The following is a 17,391-nucleotide window of genomic DNA, read 5'->3' as shown; positions in this document are numbered from 1 at the left end:
AGGAAATCGATTCCCACATTCAGTGTTATCTGCTGAACGTTTCCCTTCTACTTTCGTTTGTTCCTTCTAAAAGAACATTCCTAAATTATAGAAGCCTATCGTTGACCCTAGGAATACCCACAACTATGTTTTTGTAGTTATTTTATTTGAACTACGATGACGATGATGGTGTCAATAACAACACACTGTAGCAATGATTTATTATTTCCTACATCTACTAAAGTGTTTTCCGCTGGTAGGAACGACCCATGCCACAGCGGCACTGAAAAGGTCAGTTATGAAAGATTGTTTCCTACACGGAGTGGTGTGTAATTGCGCTGTCAAATTCTTACCGGTGACCTGCATACCACGTTACATATTTTTAACAAAAGCATCGAGGCATAGTAAACTGCGTGTCCCAGCTCAGACGTCCAAAGATGCCTCCTTCTCTAACCACTGTTATTGAATGTCCAAAAATGCAGGGCCGGAATAATACCGGGCTCCCCACTGTCACCCTAGTTCTCTTCGCCCAAGTCTCCGAGAAGAGGAGGATTGAGATTCTATTGAGCAAGGCAACTCTTTAAAGGAAACAGGCTGTGCCACGCACAGGGCAGCAAAATCACCCGTGTTAGCGACGTAACGGTCAGCGGCGGGACAAGTGCACTGCACACTGCCGATCGACCTGCACGAACCGGGCGTGGGAAAACAAAAACATAGGCAAAAGTCACAGCAACATGAAATTGCAGTGGCAGAGCAAAAGAGAAAATGACGCGGAGGTTATGAGAAAGGGGCGCTGCTTGAGTGTCGATTAGCCACCTCGGGTAAGGGCGCGAAAGTGGGTGCCCCGGAGCAGCCATGCGGTTCGATATATATAGGCAGGTCTAGCGAAGCCACGCCAAACACCGGAAGTTTGGTTCCACGTGCCGCTCTTGTGGTGTTGTGTGCTTGTGCGTTTACAGAGGAGCTTCTTTGCACCTTGATTAAGAAAAATGATTGCCAAGGTAAGTCTAACGCGGCTAATTATTGGACAAAACCGCATTCAACAATCGTTGAGCATTGTCGTGACACGTTGATTTTTTTTACATATTGCATGGGTTCATAAGCTGTCTTGGTGCACTTTGGTGTGTTGTTAGTAACGTGCTACCTGTGCTCTCGGCAGCTCAAAGTGTCGCCGAGCCAACAGGAAGGCGTCAGGGGCATAATTTGTGTGTGCTGTCACTTTCATTCATCCGTCGGAGTTCACGGTGTTATCACTTTGACGTATTGATGGACAGAGAGGTATACCATACGCTGACGGTAGTTGCTGAATGTGCGCACTTTGGTGCACGTGTTATGTCGGCACCTGTCTGAGCGCGAAACTTATTATTTAGCCTGGTTTATGGTAGGACCAATTAGGAGGGGGGAGTTAGTTTCAGATTTGTAGTATGGAATGTGAAATATTTCACACGATAAGGCTTAAACTGTGTGTAGGTCGACCGGAGAGGAACATGCGAAGAGCAGTTTTTTGAACTGTGGTAATGATTCAGTGTAAACGTAGCGGGATAATATTTGCAAGAAATGTTTGCCCTTTCGACCTCCACGTTGTCGAGATTGATAACGTCAATTCGCAGTGAAAAAAAAACATATCTGTGAAACACAAGGCAACATAATTTCATTTAACTAAGAAATTGAAGCAGGAAATACAAGGATATAAGGAGACTGACAGACAGCGACAAACATATATTGTTGAAAGCATCGCATGGACTGTGACGTATGCTGCAAAATAGGTATAGGTGCATGCGAAAACCAAATAGATATCTGTTCTTGTAATCTGCACTTGTGCCACTGATCATGCACTTTTATTGACAAGCACTGCAGATAGAGACGTTGGTGCTATATATGCCGTATTGCTCTAACGAAGCTCAGTTTCAGCATGAAGGAGGGAGGCATGAAGGAGGGAGGCATGAGGCAAAAACATGAAGGAGGCATGAAGGAGGGAGGCATGCATCAGGATGGTCACAAAACGATTGCCTATTTCCTTCGTATTCAAACTGAGCTGCGCATAGCAAAACGACTAATAGACTTGTATATTTAGAAGAACGATGATAAATTCGAACAGCTTAAAAAAGGGAATGGTGGTCACACGACCTTTATTGTGCTTCTTTTCTGCTTTCTTAGAGCCGCTACGATTCTGCGGACCTGTCGTTTCATTTCTTAACGTGATATCAAGGGCTTTATTCATCACCCAGGTAAATACACTTAACAATGGGGCAGAAAGCGAAAATAGCCATGTACACAAAACAATGATAGCTACAAGACGTGAAGAATTACCGGATCTCACTCATATAAGATGCGGCTAATAGTTAGCGTAGCTTGGAGAAGTAAAAAAGCCATCTTCCTCGCCCCTGACACTACATCGTTTTCCGTTACATTTGAAACAACCCCAGTTCGGTCATTCTGTGAGTACAACGTAGTGGCGTTATCATGTGTTACGAAATGAAAACTTAGCGATGCTTTAATGTGTTAGGGAATGAAAACTTAAAGGGGCTTTCTACACCCCAACTTTTCTCACCTGTTCATCCTAACTCTGCCCCTGATTCAGGAGAATTGAGCTACAGCTTCAGGGTTAACGCGAGAAGTCGCCAATGACACATTACCGCAATTATACAAACAGTTGTATGCCATGTGTTGGCATAGTTTTTTACCTTATTAACATGTCATAATTGATGACACAGCTGGGGACTGAATACCTTAGTAGTCCATTCGAGGATGCGTCAATAGATAAGTTAAATCAAATTAGTACAGTTCAGTTCAAATGAAAGAATTGGGTATGTTAATCTGGTCTATACCAAGACGCACAGTGGGCACGACAGTGCTTCACCCGTCAAAATATTCCAAAATGTTCAAGATTTCACATGTGCAGATTATTATGAGGTGGCTTGCGAGTTCAATAGCACTGAAAAAATCTAAAATATCTCTGTTTTGGATTCCTTCTTACGTCTTCTATCAGGTCGTATATTGCAGAGACAATAGAAAACGATGATTGCTTCCACAACACAAACATATACATATGTAGAAGGCGTGAACACCTCGCTTAGCAAAAACCAAAGCAATAGTCCGTTATAAGCTTATTACTACCTTTTGAAACCTAAAGTTGTAATATTTCTACGTGCAGCTTTTCACTCTAACCGCACTTGTCTCTCTGGCTTATGCTGGCGGCTACGGTGGCCATGGAGGACATAGTGTGACCCACCGCAAACAAGATGTGAGTACTGTCTACTTAAGCATCGAGATGAAACAACTTTAAACGAGCCATTCAAGGTATTGATGTTTTGTATGAATCTGCGCACATGTTTACGTATTCCCGGATTATGCATAAAACTACGTGGTCGTATTATGAGCGAATGCATTGTGTTATTTGTGTCGCACAGTCTGCCGTATTTTCTGCAAGTTCTTCGTTTGCTCGTTTAAGCCCGCGAAAAGCACGAACTTCTACTATTGCACCATGCAAAAGCGATGTATTACGTAGAATTTTCATAAACACATCAGCCGATCAAAAACTGTTTACTCGCGTTAATGCCAGATGGTGAACAAATAGCTTTCTCTCAAGAAGAAAAACTATGGAGGATGTGGTCAATTATGCGTGTACAACTATTTTCAGACTGATTTATCAGCGCAGAAAAGACAGAACTATTAGAAAAGACCCACACACACATAGCGCTGTGTGTGAGTGTGTGTCTTTTTTTTAAAAGTTCTGTCTTTTTTGCGCTGAAAAAAAAGGAGTTTAAATAAGCATGAACCAACTCGCCCAAGCAACAGTTTTAGCATTTTTTAATGAGAAGCCTTTATTAGAAAACTTCAGCGACATTGAATCTATCTATCTATCTATCTATCTATCTATCTATCTATCTATCTATCTATCTATCTATCTATCTATCTATCTATCTATCTATCTATCTATCTATCTATCTATCTATCTATCTATCTATCTATCTGTCTATCTATCTATCTATCTATCTATCTATCTATCTATCTATCTATCTATCTATCTATCTATCTATCTATCTATCTATCTATCTATCTATCTATCTATCTATCTATCTATCTATCTATCTAACTATCTATCTATCTATCTATCTATCTATCTATCTATCTATCTATCTATCTATCTATCTATCTATCTATCTATCTACGGCTGAGAGCTCTCCAGACCGAATCGTATCCAAAATTACTAGGATTAACATGACAATAACGAATATGAATGACTTGTCACATCATGAAAATCATGACTATTTTGGTATATCTCACAACTGGTATATCTCACAAGTCCTACGATTAGACATTTCTGCATGGCCAACCTTATGACAGGTGGTAATATAAAATGATTTCGTCCATACCATATACAAGAAGATTTACACGCCAAGCTCATGGTGCGCTGATTGCCGTTTCGCTCGCTTGATATACATCATATGTGGTATTAACTGGCGTGACTGCATGATGAACTTAAACGACAAGTGCTAATATGGAAGTGGGCACATATCATATGTCATATGACTTGCACACCCTGCTCATGGCACTCTCACGGCCGTTTAGATTGCGTGGTATACACCAAACTTGGTATTGCATGGCATGACTGTGGGGCAGGTGTTAATATGAAAATCATGACGTCATGTGTGGCATGACGCGGACGTTTTTATTGGACACGAGATTTAAAAATTTGTGACGTGACTGTATAAAGAACATAAGCGACAAGCGGTAATATGGAAATCATTACTTGCCATGTGCAACATGACTTACATGCCACGCTCATGGCACGCTCACGCTCGTTTCGCTATGACTTGATATACACCAAATTTGGCATTGCATGACGTGCCTCTAAGACAAACAAAAGTAACAGATCCTATAAAATGGTTATCAAGAAATTCATGTCATGTTCGACGCCGTTTAAAGGTCCAGCTCATGGTGCGCTTGCGTCCAGTTCACTAGCTTCAAATACACCAAGAGGGGTACAGCGTGGCATGACTCTACGAGGAACATAAATGGCAGGAGGTAACACGTAAGTCATGGAATGCGTGTTATATACACCATGATTTGCTCCTGACTGGCTGCTTCGCATAACATACATTCATGCAATGCGTCAGATCTGCGAATTTTCTCTTTTAAGTGCAGGTATATTTGCACCATGGTCTGCAATAATAACATTATATGATCTTGTAATGTTGAATTCTTTGGTCTATTGGATTTGACTGGCAGCTACGGCCATTTCTATGACCATCGTCAGTATCGGCGACACTATGCCAAAATGATAAATTGTTACGCCTGAAAGTTACCCAAGTAATTAAAGTAAAATACGTGTTTTAAAAATACGAGTCCCATGTCTAGTACGTGTCAGGCTTGCACACACACATACATGTGTCTAATTAGCTTGCACCCATCCGAAACACCACTTTTTGCATACACACGCTTCAAATATTACTTAGCTATTGCGTGAATTTCACGAGGATATCAACAAAAAAATTCAAGATGCTTGAGCTTCTCCTTCAGGAGCAGATCACAACATATTATCTCTTGCACGTCGCCTTCAGAACTGCTAGCTCGCTTCGGTTTTCGGTGTATTGCTCAACCGTGCCGGAAGAAAAAGAACGACTGCGCATAACAATGGCCGTTTCAAAGTATCATTGAATGCCTACTGCAAGCTCAGGGGCTAAGTGTCCACTACGCCATAATTATTCTTTTTGAGCATCAGCGAATGGCCCAATACGCGTCCGTGGGGCAACACACCAGCCTGCGCGGCTGTTCACCTTGTTGATGGTTCTGCTGGAGATTATTAAAGTCGTAGAAATATATCTCAGTGCTTTGTAATGGGTGGGCCTTTAAAACACCCACTCATTTTACAATTCACATGTTTCGACGCCTGGCATGATTCTACGCTTTTGCCACGTAATATCTGATGCGCCTCAATGGATACTAAAAGAATAAATTAAATCCATGTTGGTTGCTAAAATAACATTCCAGAACCTCGTAGTGCTACTTTTGTGCCAAGGGAGGGCTTATATTGAAATAAAATTACGTTTTAGTAGTCCGCATCGTGTTATCACACTGCAAATTACCCGCCTCTAGTGGAAACTTTCACGTCACTGTTGCTGTGCACAATGTTGCCCGGTTCATTGCGTGGCGGCTGATACTACTGTAGCAGCAGTGCGAAAGTAGTGGGAGACAAAGCAGCAACAACAGCTTAGAAGTACTTATTGCTGGTATAGTTGGTTCGTCATACTGAAGGAAACTTCTGGACGCCCAAACCACCATCTCTGTGTATCTTCCTGCGGTGGTTTAGGCGTCTAGAAGTTTCCCTCAGCAACAAAAGCCATTGAACAATTTCTTGTCATTGCCTCCGAAATGGCAGGCATGCTTGGTTCAAGTAGGCCCCGCTAGTTGGCACGGCCTCTCCAGCTTAACCAGGCGAGAATAGAAGTTTTGAAGCACTCGCGCCATTCCCCATAGCAACTTCCGGCTGTTCTTTTTTCCCATTAGTCAAACAGAAACGAACAAGCAGCAGTTTATTACGTCTCTTGATGCACAGTATGTTCTTTATTTAGTGCAGCTAGTTCTATTACTAGTGATTATGTTCAGGGGGTAACTCTGACGTCATCGGTATTAATTTGCGAATGTCCCACTCGTAGCGCATGTGTTCTTGTTCAGTTAGATTATATTCTCGGTAAATCGGGCACTTAAATGGATAATATTGTTGTTTTAAACGTTTTCATACATGAAGCTTTCACTATGACATAAATTGTTATTTAACTTTAGTGTCCCTTTAAGGAGACTCCTCTGGCTACATGATATTTATGTAGAGTTCTAACAAATGCCGCGGCTATGTGATGAAACATATGCTTGCCGCGCAGGAAGTCTGGGTTAGATCCATAATTAAACTATAAATTTTTTATTTATTTTGTTTGCATATTTAGGACACTGAAAAGATGATATTTCGCTCACAACTAATCTTGCCGATGCCGACGCCGGAATTCAGCGAAACAATCTCTTTAGTGCTATCGCGGTAAATTATATTGTATAGTGTCTTACGACTCAAACATTACCGACGGATCATTAGTAGATGCTTTTATGTCATACTGATTGGTTCATATGCATGCTCAACACAGCACTCGCCTCATACTTGCGTGAATTCGCTTAATTATTAGCTTTAATTTGTTTAGCATTTTAAAATCAATATTTGATAATAAATTAACAAATAATTACGTTATTATTAAGCTACCGAATACAACAAGTCCACAGTTTTCTTAGAAAGTGCTCTATCACAAGTCGCACATAATCTATTACATTTCTAGGTGGCATGAAATGTGTGTAAAGACCAATTGTTTTCTTATGGCTAAATTACAGTGTTGCTTGAATATCAGCAAAGTATTGGAAAACAATATTTCTTCATATCGGCGTGCTTTCTGTTAAACGTGTTTCGAAGGACCAAATAAAGTCCGTCCGTCCGTCCGTCCGTCCGCCCGTCCGTCCGTCTGTCCGTCCGTCCATCCATCTATCCATCCATCCATCCTTCCATCCATGTACGATATGTTCGTTTTGAAAGACTGGCTTAAAGGGACACTCAAACCGCTAATACGAAAAAAAAAATTTCATACTGTTCGGAGGTGTCTTTCAGATTACATAGTATTTTCCAGAAATACATTATGCCACTTTGCATAATGGCAGCCCATAGATCGGTTACTGGCAGCGGCGGATATCACACCCACGTGAAGTCGACTCCCACGGGAAGCCGCAATACATATTTAATAAATAGCAAATTTTGTACGCAAGGTTTTAACAATTTTATTACCAAATATACGGTTAATTTCTAATTACACCTGGTCAATTGTTAAGGCCCATCTACGTCTTTTAAACTGCAGGATGATGCTATTGTCTATGCCGCTAAGTGATTGAAGAACTGGTAAAGACGTTACACCGTGTTGAGCACGCTTATGAGGTCCCGGGGCAGGTGTACACTTGGACGAGCCTTAGGTTGCAGCTCAGCAGGAAGCATGCAGTCCTGCAACGAGGGGCGTTTTCCGGCTATCAGAGACTCGCTCTGCTCGAGGATGTTCACAATGCTCCATGTGCTGCCAGATAACCTCCCCTAACGAGTTCTTGCGTTTCATTATGGACTAGGCGAAACTAATCTGCCCGATCAGGCACACCAGCAGCATCAGGTGCAAAAGGACTGACCAATGTAGCTGCAAGATGAAGAAAGATGTGCCCGAACTCGTGCCACACTCCTCGATAACGAAGCAGCCGTTGATCGCTCTGGACCTGCTCGACGTGTCGTGGTACTCCTGGCGACCACTGAGGATGAACAGATAGTGCTGTAGGTTCTGGAACAGGTAGCTCAAACAGGCATAGGCTCGAACGGCAGCTGACACGGTAGGCGGTATTCTCGCGCAGGCGGCGGCTAGATGGTCGAACGTCTGAGACGTTGTTGGATCGTCGCTTGTTGCAGCTTGAGGTTACCAGCATCGCTGACTGCCATGCTCGACCTCTTCCACCATGAGCGAAATGAAGTGCCAAGTCTGCTGAGTGGGCTCGAGTCGGACGCTGCTCGCGCCTCCCTCGGCCTGGATGGTGTCGGTTCTTGTAGAACCCAGCGAAACGGCGGAGTGAGAACAGGGCGTATCACTGCTGTAATACGTGTCAGCAACAGGGCGTTCCTATTTCCGCGTGCAAGCACCCGAGAAGCTTGTTCGTGCAGAAAGCAGTGTCTTGTTTTTCTATTTCAAAAAGTCTATTTCAAGGTATAGTAAATATTCTTGTATTTTAAAAAAAAGCTGGCAATAACATCTAATATTTCAAAAGTGACGTACTTGATGAAGAACGCGCCATTATCATCCATAAATAGGCCACGAAGATTTTTTTCGCAACGTAATTCTTAGGCTTTTTGTGAAGCAGAGTGGCGACACCTTCAAACTATCATTATCATGATAAACCGGTAAGCAGCTGCCCCTGGGTCTTCTTCTTCAACTTCTGCTTTGCTCGCAGACGACGCGCGCCCATTTCACTGACATGGGATGCGATCACTTGACGGGCGAGAGAACTAGTACAGAGACAGATAGAAAATAAGAGATAGAAGAAGAAAGACAGTTAAATAGATAAACAAAAGAGAGAAAGATAGAGAGAGACAGAAAAAAAGAAAGAAAAAAAAGAAAGAAAGAAAAAGAAAAAAAAGAGAAGAAAAAAAGAGACAAAAAGGAATGAAAAGAAACAGACATTAAAAAGAGAAAGACAAAAGCAATGCGAGCACAGCCATTTGTAGTATGTAAAACATAGCGAGAGGTAGTAAAGGAAATTCGAGGTGTGGAGGAGAGAAAGGAGAAGGCAAATGCCACAACCTTCACTGCTTCCTCAGTCTTCCAACCACTATGCGTAACGGCCCACATTATTTTCCCTGGGCAACGTACGTGCCCCTCTGTTGAGCAATATGCGTTCTAAAATTTTCAAAAGAGCTGAAAACTGGGAAGAACATGTCCCGATGCGTTGGTGGAAATGGAAGGATCATTAATTACTTTTATGAAATATTCAATGTGAAGACAATCAAGTCGTGAAGAGTATAGTGTAATTTATTCGTAATAAGTAGGATATAAGCGTGAAGGAATTGAAACGCATGAAAAGGCAAGGTGGCGCCGGCAGAGACCTCACCTACAACATTCGAACAACGCGTCTGATGGTTTACCATTCATTGAGCTACAGCGGTGACGTTCGTCTTCTCGCATATTTTATTGCGTATATTGGTGTATTTAAACGTGAGAGTAAGTGCTAGCCATGCATAGAGTGATTTATACTCTATATTAATTTGCGCTGTACTTTACGCATTTTACAAAAAAAAAGCATACCCCGAAACAATGCGATCCTATTATCGAGTCAACAAGTGCAACTGGACACGTGAACTGGGAGATTTCTAGCTCGTTCACTCGGTTAGGGCGAGTAATACAACGAAAGACGACGTTCGACTCACGAAGGAGCGCAGAAGAGTTGAGGGGTAAATTTTTTAGTTACTATAGTCCGCTTCTAATTTATATCGACCTGTTCTGGTTGCTTGTAAAATGCGATAGTGTTTGACATTGAGAGACTAAAATACCTGCTGTCCCGAGCTTGTATAGGTAAACAGAGTAAAATAGAAGTGAAACAAAAAGCAAAAAGTTAACACGAGTCGACAAGAAAAAAAAAGTATATAGTTCCTATTGAATACCTAATACTTTTTCATATTCATCTCGTGTGAGTGTTTTTGTACTGCACCGAAAATGTTTCTTTGCTCCTTTTAGCACAATTTGCACTTACATGCTTCCGATTGACACCGTTTCTTACGCACAAAGTTTTTAAGATTCTAGTGTGTTCCCTCTGATTAGTAACAGTTCTTCATTGCTACGATTTACTTTTGTCTTGATATTTTATTTACTTAGGATGAACTGCAGTACGAGGAAACAGCCAAAGTACATGGCCAGCTTTTCTCCAATGTTATTTGATTTATGGGTGGACAATTATAAGACGAATTTATTGTCACTGCAGAGCGATGACACCAAGCTGTTAGTCCAGAATATCATTACGCAAAATTAAGTAGCTAAACAAAAAGAAGCATGCATGCACTGCGTGCATAGCAACATACACCTTGCAGCCGTATATTACCTTATTGTTGTTCACTTTTTAATATTCTCTTGATGACTATAGTCGAAATGCACATGACCTGAGGCCACTAGTGAAGAAAGACGACGACATTGAGAAAAGATGCAGAGCTGATGAATACTTTTCGTCATTTAATACCAAAAAATGTAAAAAAACTGCATTTGCTATGGGTACCACACCACCGCGGAATATATTTGAACGAAATTGCGGAGTTTTTAGCAGCAGTATCTCTGAGTGGGCCCACCATCCCAGTTTTGACAGATACGGCTTACGTGACAGCGCTAAGGTTCCGAAATGCTTGTTTGCAATGGGGAATAGGCCATTTGGATAAATATAAAGGTTTCGAGCATTTAAGGCATAGCAGGAGTAAACAGTGATGTGGATCTCGGCAGTTAGAAGTCACTTATACCAGATTGCGTTGTACAGTTCCCCAACTATGTAAAATTATTTAACAAAGCTCGACTCAAGGCGTCATCACTGTGCATTTTTAGCGACAAAATTGAAACAATTGAACATTTTTATTAATCTTTATCTTTTATCACAGAAAAAGATTTATAGAAGGCCCACTACAGAAGTTAGGAATACAAGTAAATGTACCAGTACTTTTATCCCTTGGCGGCACTTCATTTGATTACTGCGACAAAGATATGTGCTCCACTGTGTTTAATTACATCAATGCAACTAAAAGATTACCGTGCTAGTGAAGCCAAACCTTTTCAGATCTTTAGTTTATAATAAGTAGCTATGTCTGTCAGAAACAAGAGATGGTTTGACCGCTTGCTCAGCAACCATTTTTGTTTGTTGGCAGTTTTATCTCTACACTAATTTTTCAGATTGGCTTTAATTTCATTTTAGTTTCATTTCAGTATTCTGCCCCGCGATTCTTGGCCCATATCCCCTTGGTGGGTAAGCGCCATCCATCTGAGGTCATCAGCACAAGGATTTAGTAGCCTGTGTGGCTTTCAGTATGGCCTGTGTTGCATATGTGAGTGAAATATTCTTTTTATTACGAGGTTTCGTGTGCTTCAAGAACACCTACGAAGCTAACACTTCAGAAGTAGCATCACCACCCAATCGCCGCGGAGAGAAAATTGAATACCTAGTCTACGTAGCTGGCTAACATAACTCAAACCCTGAAATGCAACGCACCGACCGCAGAGACAACCCAACTTGTGGTGGAGGAGGTTCGGACTTTGACAATGAAGACACCATTACGGCCCGCGACTTATTCAAAGATATCCAAGAAAAGGGCCATCTGCTATCGATTCTTCTGGAACGACTGATCTCGCCCGGCGACGCAGCACAGCCTCAACCAGCGCCAACGTTCCAGATGATTCCCTACTTAAGCCACGAACATCAGTGCCTTCGACGGTTCCGAAGACGGTCTTGCAGCGCATGAATGGATAGAAAGCATTCGTCAAGCGTTGAATCTTCACGGGTGGCCAGCTGCTTACACGCTGGAAAGAGCCAAGTCCCAATTGGTAGGAGGTTCCAAGGACTGGTACCGTTCAAGGAGTTCCCGGATCGCGTCGTTCTAAGAATTCGAGCGGCATTTCCGTCGGACCTTCGTCTGCCAGACTAGCTTTGCGGAAAGATGACGCAGGGTACAAGAGCGCGTGCAGCAGTGTAACGAGAGCACGACTGCTTACTTCCGTGCCAACGTGCGTCTTTGCCATGAACTCAACCTAAACTTTATCGATACGCGAGAGCAAGTTCTTTCGGGGTGAGGTCTTGTGAAATACGCGTCATGCTCTTGGGTAGGATGCATGACGATGTCGACGACCTGCTGCATGATATCTTGAACCTCGAACGCATCAAACGGAAATGACAGGAGGTTTTCAGCACACGTAACCGAAGCCTCAAACTACCTTCAGGTTCAGAATGCTGCCTGCGTGCTGCCACGGCAAGAAAATTTACGACCGACGCGAACCAAGGAACGGAACAATGCCAACCATTGCCGCCCGTCGACCGACACTTCACACAGGAGACTGAAGTCTACGTGACAGGTCGTCGTTTTTCTCTCAACAGTAAGCGCCCCGGCGGAAGCAGACGATGCCCCGAGTCTACAAGAACCCGTAGTCGCGCCTGTTGCGGCCCCCAGAAGACACGAAGGCCCACTTTTCATACAAGCCCCGCCACGTGCCCAGAACTACGGAGATTGCAAAGCACTGACAATGAAGAAGGGCCAATATCCGAAGCCCAAAGGTTCTGCCGGAGCAATGGGAAAGTGAAAGGACACGAGGAAGCCCACGCCAGAGAAAAGCCGACGTACTTCCAACCTGGTGCTGCGAGAACAAACAGCGAGGTGGAGAGATTCAAGGTAAAAACTGCAATGGTGGAAGAAAGTGCACGAAAATGCGGCGAAGAAGAAAAGAAAAAACGAAAAAGATGAAGAAACAACCCAGGGACAAAAGGCGCCTCATAAAAATATGCAGGAAGCGGCCGAGGTTGCAGAAGACGAAAAGTCAAAAAGACAGCCGAACCAAGATGACAAAATGAAATACAAACCACTGGAAGAATAGGGAAAAAGTGCCAGAGAGCAGGCGCAAAGAAAGAAGAACGAACAGCCCCAGACGAACCAGAACAAAGATAGTGAACTGAAGTAGCCGAAGCCAACAGAACTAGACGACGCCAAGAACTTTGGAAATGCCGGAGCGAATTCGAAGAAAGAATCACCACAGAAGGGACAAAAGCGAAAGCCCGAGTTAGACGAAGCGACAGAGCTGAAGTACAGAAAAGAGGACACTGACATTGTGCGTGTTGTGGCTTTCCTCAAGGTCAAGCCAGTCTAGATGGCCGGAAACTACGACATTTCCTTTCACGTTTTACGCTTCAAATGGGCGAACTTCTGTGTGCCTTGAAGAACTTCACGTGCTGATGTAGTTTTGTGTTATTTTGCCTTTGTTCCCTCTTAATCTTGTTCCTATAATGTGGCATTTATTCAGGAGTTGAATAGGATGGTCAGACATTTTGATGTGCGATCAGTGAATAACGTTTTTGGGACAGCCTTAACGAGGACGTTTAGTCACTTCAGGATGGCCGAATGATAGAAGTACACGTGGCCTGAGGCAGCTAGTGAAGAAAGACAAAGACATTGAGAGAAAGACTCGTGCAGTTTGGCCTGTGGGACATTTAGTAGCCTGTGTGGTGTTTTGGTATAATAGTCTGTGTGGCATGTGTGAGTAAATTATTCCTTTCATTACGATGTTTCGTGTGCTTCAAGAATGTTTACGAAGCTAACAACGTTTCAATTATTTTCTCGCATTTAAACTCGCATTTTCCTCTTATAATTATCTCACGTTTAATGGCCGAACCCCCGTAGTGGGTTCGAGCTAAAACATAGGTACAAGCAAGCAAACAAGAGAGCAAGCAAGCAAGCATGGTGCTCTGCAGTTGATATGAACGCAAATCTTACTCCCTTTTTCAGGATTACGGCAACTACAACTTCGGCTACAACATCGTGAATGGTTATGGAGCCGCCAATGGCCGCCATGAGTCCGGTTCCGCATACGGAGGCGTCAAAGGGGCCTACTACCTGGCTGACGCTGACGGGCGCTCTCGGCGCGTTGAGTACGTCGCCGACAAGTGGGGCTTCCGTGCAATGGTCAAGACCAACGAGCCGGGCACAAAGACGAGCTACCCGGCGGCTGCGCCCTACCACTCGGCCAACGGGAAGCACGTGCCCTCGGGTTACGGAGGCTTTCACGGCTAGGCTGCCACTACAATGCGGTGCGTGAACTTCCTCACAATGTGTCAGCGCAACACGGGAGCAATGGGAGTGACATTTGCCTTAGGTGGATGCATCGGGACTACGAAGGGGCTAGAAAACACAGACAGGACATTAATGCCAATTCTTAGCATTCATAATAACCAGCAGCCGTCACTGTGAGGTTGTCCTACTGAAAGTGAGGTAGCGAGTTTAATCTTCGACAACCTTGGTTCCAATCCGATGGGCGAGTAAATACACACCGTTTCTTTATTTTGAATTCAGCTGAGAAATTCCATTATCACTACAGATAAATAAATAAATACACAGATAAAAAATAAATAAAAATATACAAAATAACTAAATATGGTCATTGCCGACAAGCATAACGGGCGATATTTTCAATGCACTTGTGCTAAGCCATTGGTAAAATGGCTTGGAACAGGAAATCGAGAATATGGTATGTGCGTTGCTTGTGGCATCTGTATTTGTGTACGCATGGGACATGCAGAAGCAGCTGTGTGATGGCGTGTATCTGCGATTGAAGTTGGACCACAATGGTCGGAAATGCAAGTCATGACCTCATGCTCCGCTATACGACGCCGTAGTGGTTGGGACTGAAGCCCTCGAAACGTCTAAGTGCCAAGAACTTTAATTGACTATTTGTTTTAGACGATAGCTTTACGAAGACTAGATTGCGTGTGGTCATAAAAACGAAACATTATTAAAAAGGCAACTTCGTCCAAACAGATTTAAAAAGATAATAAACGCAGAATCAAGTTGTTCTTGCATTCTTTCAAGCTACGGAAATAGAAAAAGAAAGAAAAAACATGAGAACATGGACATTACGGAATTTTCGCTTTTCTGAACTGATATAGGCCAATCATTGAAAGCATACAGCTTTCGGGTTTTTCCCTTTTTTGTGACATCCCACGTTTGTCAAACGTGCTTTATGCAACATATCCTCTATCCACACGTAGCACACCAATCCACCATTATACGCACTGATGGTGGGGAAAAATAAAACGCAAGGGCTGCTCGGAACGCTCAGCACACTCGCACCAACAGCTGGAAGAGTGGCCTTTCAGAGCATTTTCTAAACACTTTTTAGGTAACTGCTGCAAGCACACTGCGGTGTACCCACTGTGTCATAAATCATCATAATTTTTGGGTTGTAGACCAGCATTTTCTTTGATATCCTTCGTCAACCTTTGCAGACGCATTGAATCCGCTACGCACTTGTTTGGAATTCTGTGCAATTTATTATGCAGTGGCTGACGACGATGAAGAATTATGCCTGAAGTGGTTATGTGCCACAGCTATTAGGTGGTCAAGAACAAGCTTTCCTATGGGCTGGAGCATCGGACGCACCGCTCGTTACGTAATTCGCAATGTGTGACGCCTGGCTGTTCCTTTGATGTTGTAAAACGCTTTATTACTCATATTAACACGATACCTTTCCCGAAAGCAAGCCTATTTAAGTCCGATTTAGAAACGCTGTCCGCGCACTGCCTTGGCTCAGTAGTAAAACACTGGTCTGTCACGCAGCAGACCCGGGTCCTAGTCTTATTGTGTCACGGCTGTTTTATATCTCCTAAGTTTTTTTTCCGTGCGATGCTGGTTACGGACACCGGCGGCGGCGGTCAATTACGGCGCCGCGCATCACCGTGTTTTGATCTCTTAATAGCTTTCGCTGCGAAAATCTGTAGCCCTCGACGGGGCGGAAGTGGTGAGGTTGTTACACGTTACGTGACGCCGTTTACTGGCTGTGCCATACGTGCACATGTTTTCCTGGACGAACTGTGAGAACAGAGGCCCTACCGTAATGGCAGGAGGAGATTTAGGGGGGAGTTGTTTCACGTCACATCTCCGTCGGTGCCAATTATGATGAAAATGGCTCAGTAGCACCATTAGAGGGCGAACAGAAAAATGGGCGATTTGTTTGCGCAAGACCTCGTGCACTTGGCGAGGAAAGCTACACACAACCATGTTACAACTGAAGACTTTATTAATGGGTTTTTTGCGAGCTTGGTGATGGCATTAAGCAACTGTTCTTATCGCATTCGTGATTGCTTCTTTTTGCTTTATTTATTTTCTTCCGAAGATGTAACTGGCATTAAAGTCCACGAAGGTGGAGCAGTGCGCACAAAAGACGAAGCATAGTCAATTTACCAGCTAAAGTAATACACAGGAGCTATGTTATCTATTCGAGTGCTGTCTTCACAAACTGAATGCATCCGTCGTAATAAAAATACGAGAATTACTGTATGCTATCGCAATGACTGAATGGCCAAAACCTGCCCCAATTCATTACGCGTACACATCACTCGCATTATTTGAGCCTCTTCACTTGCATTGCACGTTTCGTTTTTTTTTTAAATGAGTGTACGCACCGTCACATTATTTCTAGTTCTTGAATCTGTGGTGCTGTCTTTCACATTTGGTTTCCAGGTGGTCTTGTGAATCTTTCCGGGAACTTCGTCGTAGCTCTGCGCAGTGATCCTCTATGCTTCGAGGGGTGCTCGCCTGGTCGTCCCCTCGCTTTCATGCCAAAGCCCATGTTCGACGTGTCAATGCGCCGCAGCTGTTTCGCAGCATGCTATGGCTTTTGCATGACACTTGGCATTGCCGCTGAAGACTCTTCGCTTTTGTTGGTCCTCTCCTGCAAGAACATTAAGCAAGGAAACCATCCTCTTTTCACCCCTTTCCTCATACTCTCAACCCATTGTGTTTGTATTTCTGCTATTGTCACGGCGTATATTTGTTCAATAAACATTTGTATTGTCAAACAATACCTAAAACAAAAAGTATTCAACAATGACTTTTTGTTCCCGCATCGACATACCTATATACAGACGATGACTTGAGTCATTGTCAAGCAAATTATCACTTTGCAGCACGCGCACTAGAGTCATGAGATACCTTTTTTCTCTCGTTTTTCCTCCTTTTTCAAATTAGTTTCACCTTTATTGATGCTAAGAGGTAGCGTTCAAATCTGTGTGGAGCGACCCCTGTGCTCACAGGAATGGTCGACCTGGCGATACGCTTTGCACCTA

At 43.3% G+C, this 17,391-nt stretch overlaps 1 protein-coding gene across 1 annotated transcript; it reads left to right on the top strand.

Moving 5' to 3' along the window:
* Nucleotides 1-882: 882 nt before the first annotated feature.
* Nucleotides 883-17,145, top strand: LOC119176896 (uncharacterized). The gene is made up of 4 exons (XM_037428237.2): nucleotides 883-980; nucleotides 3,134-3,223; nucleotides 14,057-14,358; nucleotides 16,787-17,145. Exons 1-3 carry the CDS (start codon nucleotides 969-971, stop codon nucleotides 14,339-14,341), a joined length of 387 nt encoding a protein of 128 aa, XP_037284134.2. The 5' UTR covers nucleotides 883-968; the 3' UTR covers nucleotides 14,342-14,358; nucleotides 16,787-17,145.
* Nucleotides 17,146-17,391: the final 246 nt, after the last annotated feature.

Source organism: Rhipicephalus microplus, chromosome X (assembly GCF_043290135.1).
Source record: "Rhipicephalus microplus isolate Deutch F79 chromosome X, USDA_Rmic, whole genome shotgun sequence".
Classification (NCBI taxonomy): Eukaryota; Metazoa; Arthropoda; class Arachnida; order Ixodida; family Ixodidae; genus Rhipicephalus; species Rhipicephalus microplus.
Note: the sequence above shows the minus strand (reverse complement) of the source record. Positions and strands in the feature narration are given on the sequence as shown.